The sequence below is a fragment of the Lithobates pipiens genome, unplaced genomic scaffold (genome assembly GCF_037356315.1).
Source record: "Lithobates pipiens isolate NorthernLeopardFrog02 unplaced genomic scaffold, aLitPip1_a1.2 Scaffold_8, whole genome shotgun sequence".
NCBI classification, from domain to species: domain Eukaryota; kingdom Metazoa; phylum Chordata; class Amphibia; order Anura; family Ranidae; genus Lithobates; species Lithobates pipiens.
The window spans coordinates 623,021,387-623,029,971 of record NW_027507903.1 but is presented as its reverse complement, the minus strand read 5'-3'; the positions used below and the strand labels follow the sequence as shown (position 1 = coordinate 623,029,971).

Below are 8,585 nucleotides of genomic sequence, written 5' to 3'. Positions count from 1 at the left end.
TTTATGGCCTTCAAAACTGTAATAGGTAGTGAGGAGTGAAGTCAACAATTTACGCCCTTAGAAAACCTGAAGGCGGTTCTTGGCTTTCGGGGCCCCGTACGCGGCTAGGCTCCCAAAAAATCCCACACATGTGGTATCCCCGTACTCAGGAGAAGCAGTAGAATTTATTTTGGGGTGTCATTTCACATATGCCCATGGCATGCGTGAGCAATATATCATTTAGTGACAACTTTGTGAAAAAAATAAATAAAAAAAAAAGTTTGTAATTTTCCCGCAACTTGTGGCAAAATATAAAATATTCCATGGACTCAAAATGCCTCTCAGCAAATAGCTTGGGGTGTCTACTTTCTAAAATGGGGTCATTTGTGGGGGTTTTGTGCCATCTTGGCATTTTATGGCCTTCAAAACTGTAATAGGTAGTGAGGAGTGAAGTCAAAAATTTACGCCCTTGGAAAGCCTGAAGGCGGTGCTTGGTTTTCGGGGCCCCGTACGCAGCTAGGCTCCCAAAAAGTCCCACATACGTGGTATCCCCGTACTCAGGAGAAGCAGCAGAACTTATTTTGGGGTGTCATTTCACATATGCCCATAGCATGTGTGAGCAATATATCATTTAGTGACAACTTTGTGAAAAAAAAATAAAAAAAAATAAAAGTTTGTAATTTTCCCGCAACTTGTGCCAAATATAAAATATTCCATGGACTCAACATGCCTCTCAGCAAATAGCTTGGGGTGTCTACTTTCTAAAATGGGGTCGTTTGTGGGGGTTTTGTGCCATCTTGGCATTTTATGGCCTTCAAAACTGTGATAGGTAGTGAGGAGTGAAATTACAAATGTATGCCCTTTAGAAATCCTGAAGGCGGTGCTTGGCTTTCGGGGCCCCGTACACGGCTAGGCTTCCAAAAAGTCGACCACATGTGGTATCCCCGTACTCAGGAGAAGCAGCAGAATGTATTTTGGGGTACAATTCCACATATAACCATGGCATGTGTGAGCAATATATCATTTAGTGACAACTTTGTGTAAAAAAAAAAAAAATAATTTTTTTTTTGTCATTATTCAATCGCTTGAGGCAAAAAAATGCTCAACATGCCTCTTATCAATTTCCTTAGGGTATCTACTTTCCAAAATGGTGTCATTTGGGGGGGTTTTGTACTGCCCTGCCATTTTAGCACCTCAAGAAATGAGATAGGCAGTCATAAACTAAAAGCTGCGTAAATTCCAGAAAACGTACCTTAGTTTGTAGATGTGACAACTTTTGCGCAAACCAATAAATATACAGTTATTGACTTTTTTTTTACCAAAGACATGTGGCTGAATACATTTTGGCCTAAATGTATGACTAAAATTGAGTTTATTGGATTTTTCTAATAACAAAAAGTAGAAAATATCATTTTTTTTCAAAATTTGCGGTCTTTTTACGTTTATATCGCAAAAAATAAAAATCGCAGAGTCAGTCAAATACCTTTAACCATTGGGATCCGCGCTATTGCCAAATGACGGCATTAGCGCGGATCTACTTTTCCGGGACTACGTCTATTGACGTCGTCCCGGGTACGAGCGGCCTGCGCGCGCCCTGAGGGGCGCGCGCGGCGCGCTCTGTGATCGGCGAGTCCGTGAGACTCGCCTGATCACCGATCCGTGCAAGGGGTCGATCCCGACCCCTTATCACGTGATCAGCTGTCAGCCAATGGCAGCTGATCATGTGATAGAACGGAGCCGGTAATCGGCTATTATTCCTCCTCGCGCTGACAGTGCGAGGAGAGAAAAAAAAAGCCGATCACCGGCGGCCATGATCGGGACATCAGTCCCGATCACGGCCAGCAATACAGCTGACCACCTGCCCCCTGCCAGTGCCCACCTGCCCACCGCAGTGCCATCCTGAATAAAAGTAAGTGCCCCCCATCAGTGCCACCCAGCAGTGCCCATAGTGCCCACAGTGCCACCCACAGTGCCACCCACAGTGCCACCCACAGTGCCATCCAGCAGTGCCACCAACAGTGCCACCCACAGTGCCCACAATGTGCCTCAAAGGTGCTGCACCCCAGTGCCGCCCATCAGTGCCCAGCAGTGCCGCTCATCAGTGCCCAGCAGTGCCGCCCATCAGTGCCCAGCAGTGCCACCTATCAGAGCCACCTATCAGTGCCACCTATCAGTGCCCATCAGTCCCATCTATCAGTGGTACCTATCAGTGCCCATCCGTGCCACCCATCCGTGCCTATCAGTGCCCACCAATGCAGCCTATCAGTGCCCACCAATGCAGCCCATCAGTGCCCACCAATGCAGCCATCAGTGCCGCCTAATCAGCGCACTTCAATGAAGGAGAAAAATGACCCGTTTGCAAAATTTTATAACAAACTATTAAAACATGATTTTTTTTTTTTTTTTTGCATCTTTTTTTGTTTGTTTAGCAAAAAATAAAACTCCGAGCTGTAACTAAATACCACCAAAAGAAAGCTCTATTTGTGGGAAAAAAATGATAAAAATGTAATTTGGGTACAGTCTTGTATGCTCGCGCAATTGTCATTCAAAATGCATCAGCGCTGAAAGCTGAAAATTGGTCTGGGACTGAGGGGGGTTTAAGTGCCCAGTAAGCAAGTGGTTGAAAGAAAGCTCTATTTGTGGGAAAAAAAGGATGCAAATTTTGTTTGGGTACAACATTGCATGACCGCGCAATTACCAGTTAAAGCAGCGCAGTGCCAAATTGTAAAAAGACCTCTGGTCATTGACCAGCAAAATGGTCCGGTCTGAAAGTGGTTAAACCTAGCACTTACAGCTGTTGCGGAAAAGGACCTGAGATGGGAAGGGGGGCGCTTTTACCACCACAGTAACAGACTAGGTACTCTGCTTGCTAGACGGCTAACCCCTAAAACCAGACTTTTTGCGCTTCCCAAAATTTAAAATGAAAGACGGTTCCCACACTCAGAATCCCCAAAAAATCATGGATGCCCTCCATGACATTTATCTCTCCCTATATGGTAACAAGGAAGCCAGCTCATCCCCCAGTGCTATTCACTCCTTCCTACAGTCGACACAAATCCCCACTCTGAAAGACCACCATAGGGATGAAATGGACGCTCCAATTTCCGCTGAGGAAGTTGAAGGGGTCATTAAAAATCTTAAGACTAACTCTGCTCCTGGGCCGGACGGATTCTCAGTCCCGTACTACAAACATTTCTCTCAGACGCTCGCCCCTTACCTAGCATGCTTTTTTAACCATCTTAGGTCTGGCTCTTCCCTGGATAAAGCCATGAACTTGGCTTTCATAACAGTCATTCCTAAACCGGGGAAGGATCCCAGCTGTGTATCCAACTATAGACCCATATCATTGATCAATAACGATCTCAAGATCCTGACAAAACTCTTAGCTAAAAGAGTTTCAAACTTCATCAGTCTTTATGTTCATGCAGACCAGGTGGGCTTTATTCCGGGAAGACAAGGCCCAGATCAGATTAGGAGGGCCGTAGACATAATCTCGCTCCTAGGATCAAGGTGGGATGGCCCCCCCCCAACATTGTTGCCTCCTTTCACTGGATCTCATGAAAGCTTTTGATTCGGTCTCCTGGTCTTTCCTGGTTCCTACACTGGAAAAATGGGGATTCGGACAGTCCTTTATGAACATTATTAATGCACTTTACTCAACTCCAGAAGCCCAAATAAAGATGCAGGGTTACTATTCAAACCCCTTCCCGATCCTCAGGGGTACAAGACAGGGATTCCCCTTATCTCCCTTGATCTTCGCCATGATCATCGAGACACTGGCTGTAGCGATTAGATCGAACCCAGACATTAAAGGTATAAGGTGTGGTCCGAAAACTCACAAATGTGCCTTGTTTGCAGATGATGTATTGCTTTTTATTTCCTCTCCGACCACCTCGTTTTATGCAAACTTCTCGACGATTTTGGCGAAATTTCCGGCCTTAAGGTCAATTATGCTAAATCCTTAGTGCTTAACGTTAACTTACCATCTTCTCTTGTTTCACAACTTAAATATAGCTTTAGGTTCCATTGGTCAGACTTGGCCCTCCCTTATTTGGGGATACACCTGACGGCATCCATTGACAAATTGTACGCAGCTAACTTCCCCTTGACATTCCGCAAGCTGGAGGAAGACCTCGCATTTTGGGATACACTTAAATTATCTTGGCTAGGCAGGGTGAATTCAGTTAAAATGACACTACTCCCACGTATATTGTATCTTTTTCGGTCTTTGCCTAACCCAGTCCCCAAGGACCGTAGCCATATATTTCAGTCCAGAATTATGAAATATATTTGGGGAACCAAGGGACATAGAATTTCAAAGGAAACTCTTTTCCTCAACAAAAATCAAGGGGGGCTGGGGGTCCCAAACATCCTTTGGTATTACCAGGAGGTGCAACTTTCCCAACTATCTACTGTTTACTTAAAAACTGCCCACCCGGACTGGGTTCATATGGAGAGACAGGCAGTTCCCAACTTTACCCTTGATTACCTTTTGTGGTGTGCACCTAGGACTAGACCGGCCATACTAGCGCCAACTCTCTCCCACTCAATTGCTCTATGGGACTCCTTGAAAGCGAACCAGCACGTTACCTCCAACTGGAGGCCCCTCTCCCACATCTTCAGGAACCCCCTTTTCCCTCTGGGCCAGGACATCAAGGCCTTTCGTTGGTGGCTGGATAAAGGGCTATATAGGATCGGCCACTTCGTCTCCCCCTCAGGTCCTTTTTCTCTAGGTCATTGTCTCAGGAAGCTTCACATGCCAGAAACGGAAAAATTCAGATTCCAACAAATTTCTCATTTCCTTAAGTCTTCAGGGTTATCAGCCGGCTCTCCTCTTCTCTTTTGCAATTCTCTTTTGATGCAAGAATGGGAATCTGACCTCCAACAACAATGGACCTTAGGGGATTGGCATAAGGCATCACTTACGGCCTCAAGAGGCTTACTTAATACAACTCTAATTGAAGCTAACTTAAAGATTCTCATGAGGTGGTACATGGTACCTCTAAGACTAGCAAAAATCTACCCGAATGCCTCTCCCCTCTGTTTCCCCAACTGTGGTCATATTGGTTCTATGGTACACATTTGGTGGGATTGCCCAAAAATCAGAAATCTATGGAATAAGGTGTTCCAAATCATCCGGAAGATCACAGCCTTACCCATCCACAAAACACCTCAAATCGCGCTACTAAATCTCTCCCTACAGGGTGTCCCAAAATTGACACAAAACCTCATTAGATTTATTCTTGTCGGAACCAAACTTACCATTGCTAGAGCCTGGAAGCAGCCCACTGTATCATTGAGATTGGTTAAAAGAAAGATATCCTGGATTATGGTACAGGAAAAAATGGTGAGCATCTTCCTGGACAAGGTAGATAGGCACACAGCGACATGGGATCCTTGGATCAGATACACCTCTAGGTGTCTACATATACCAGGGATGCAAACGTGATGCCAGGTGAGAGTGATCCACTTCGACAGTAGCTATTATTTAACTTGTCTTTTCTCCTCTCTTCTTCTCTATTCCTCCCCATCTTTCTTCTATTCTCCCTATTCACCTTTTATCTCCATCAGTGCTCTCTATCCTGCTTTATGTAGGTACAACATGGTATTTCTGCACTCTATAGGAGTACAAAACTACAAGCCTCAATTCATAAAGCGGCTCGTTCATGGTAATTTCTCTCCATTTGATCGATTGTTCTCCTTGATTACCTGATATTTGATGGTCTTTAGTAATACCCCGGCTCAGGAAAACGGTCCTTTTTTGCCTGGATCAGTCGATAGCTCAATAGAAGTTTTAAGAACTTGGGAGGGGTAGGGCCTTCGGGAGATCGGCACAGTTAGATCCCATTTGGGGTGCCGGGACCAGGGGGTTCGCCCCTCCAGTTAAAATGTATGTTTAACGTGTCCAAGATCCCAAGTGATGTTTTGTTAACGAGGTTTTGCACTCGATTTTTTATTTCACCTACTTTCTTAATGGTTCACACCAGTTAACAGCATTATGTTAGCAACTCCTAGTGGGACTCATGGTTTGTTAACTGTCTATTCTGAATTCTATGTTGTGTTCAGAACAAATGAGCATTGTTCATTCTCTTATATGTATTTCATTGAATTCTCAATAAAAATTGATTGAAAGTAAAATGTACAATAACAGATTCTAGATGTTTGCTTGTGTCTTAATTCACTATAAAAAAATAAAACCCGAAGAACATTTATTGTTTGTATGTATTTATTACAGGTACTTATATAGCCCCGACAATTTACACAGCTCTTTACATATATATTGTACATTCACATCAACACTGCCGTCAAGGAGATTACAATTTAAACTCACATTCATACATACACATACTTGGGGCGAATTTAGACGGGTGTCAATTAACCTCCCAGCATGTCTTTGGAGTATGGGAGGAAACTGGAGTACTCAGCAGAAACCCATGCAGTCACAGGAAGAACATGCAACTCTAGGAAGGATGTACCATGGTTGGGATTTGAACCAACACCCTTAGTGCTGCTAAAATGGAAACAAAAAGTTTAGTCTCAAAAGTTAAAGCGGTCTGTTTTGAGTTTGATGACAAATTTAAGCAAGGCTTTCTTGATCTCCTGGTTCCTGAGGCTGTAGATAATGGGATTCAGCAGTGGTGTCACCACAATATACAGCAAAGACCTATATTTGTTCATGTTCGCTGTGCTGTCATCTCCTGGTACCATGTATACGGTGATCAAAGTTCCATAATAGACACAGACAATAGCCAGGTGGGAGCTACATGTGGAGAAGGCTTTTCTTCGACCATAAGCAGAAGATATCTTCAGGATGATGAAGAAAATGTACATGTAGGTTATGATTATGAATGTGAAAGGGCAAAATATCATGAATATGGAAATTACAAAGTCTTGTAGCATCAAACTGGATGTGTCTGAGGTGGACAGCTCCACTACTGGCCCAAAATCACAGAAAAAGTTATCAATATAATTAATTCCACAGAACTTAAATTGAACCACCACCATTATTTCACTTGATATTAACAGGGTAACTAAGAACCAGGAGCCAACAACCAACACAAGACAAACACGAGGGTTCATAAGTGAAGCATAATGCAAAGGTTTGCAAACAGCCAAGTATCGATCATAGGACATAACAGCAATCAGAAAACATTGCACAAATCCAAAAATGCCAAAGGCGTACAACTGAGTAATGCATCCAACAAATGGTAGTCTTCCTTCCTCAATAAATATAATATCCAGCATCATGGGAACAACACTGGTGGTCAGTAGGACATCTGCTGTGGCCAAGTGCTTGAGAAAGAAGAACATCGGGATTTTAAGATGATCCACATTTGTTACCAAAATGATAATCATCATGTTTCCACCTAGTATGATAAGGTAGGTTACAAGAAACACAATAAATAATAGAGTTTTATATTTTGCCAGGCCACGGAACCCAAGTAAATGAATCTGTGTGACCTGAGTCTGATTGACCTCACACATTTTTTGTACATAGAAGATTAACTAAAGCCACCAGAGATATGTGTTTTTCTCCTGTAAGACATGAATGGAGCATGAAATTGTAATGTACAAGGAATCCATGATGAATAGTATATGTGTATTTATTGTTTGCAGATATGTTAAAACAGGAATTAAAGGCTAGGTTGACTTTTAGAAACATGTTACATATTACAGCCATAAATAGGCTGTAACTTGTAACATGTTTCTAAGCACCCCAGCCTTCACCCCCTGAGTCGGGTTACTCTTCCCTGCAGCCTCTGTCACATTTAAAACTGGTGAGGTTGTTCAGGCAGAGAGATCTGTGAATGAATAAACTACAAGTCCTGTCTGCCAATGTGACAAATGGATTTATAGTTCTGTTTGGACTATGAGAGTGCTGATCAATGAACTCTGAGTCCATTGACACTTTCTCAGCCCTTTAACAGGAAGACCATACAAAGGTGTAGGCATAGAGCTGTAGGAACTGTCTGCAGAAGCCTGACATTGCAACGATTGTGGGTGTAATACCTTGCAAGCTCCTGTGAAGAAAATAATAAATGCTTATTTTTTTCTGAATATTTTTTTTCTTTTTTTTTTTCGGAATGGTGATCTTTAAAATGATGAACAGAACAGCCAATATTAAGAGTTTTCTGATGAATGCAATTTTCATATTTGACACTAACCAGTCAGGGTAAAGTGAGGGGTGTCCATCTGCATGTGTCAATTGCGTGACAAGTCCAGATGTATTCTAAAATTTAGCATAGTGGGCATTATACCTCTGGGCCATCTCTCCATTCAAAATTACTACTTACAGCACAGATACAGACTAATATTCTAAAGAGAGGCCCGGAGCATTACCAAAAGGTAATTCAGTGTAGAGCCAACATGACAGGGGTTAACAGGCTTGTAGGGGGAGGGACAGAGAGCAGGGCTGGCAGTTCCATGTGGAGGGGGTGGAGTCGGGACAGGAAGCGCTACGGAGAGGAAGGGGGGGGACACATTCTCACCACGAGGAGAGAGGTTAAAGAACTTCCCACCTGCCCACCCTACAATTTTTGTGGACATTGTGTGTGGATATGGTGGGGGTATGGAGTGACCAAGGGGGTTGGTTGCAGCACTTGGCG

General features: G+C 43.4%; 1 protein-coding gene across 1 annotated transcript in view; it reads right to left on the bottom strand.

Annotated features, from left to right (window-relative positions):
- Positions 1-6,208: 6,208 nt before the first annotated feature.
- LOC143963902 (olfactory receptor 5P81-like) overlaps positions 6,209-8,585 on the bottom strand; it is a 30,849-nt gene continuing 28,472 nt past the window's right edge. Inside the window, exon 2 of the mRNA XM_077473639.1 lies at positions 6,209-7,515. Coding sequence (XP_077329765.1) covers positions 6,517-7,464 — 948 coding nt within the window. The 5' untranslated portion in view covers positions 7,465-7,515 and the 3' untranslated portion in view covers positions 6,209-6,516. The remainder of the gene's footprint in view (positions 7,516-8,585) is intronic.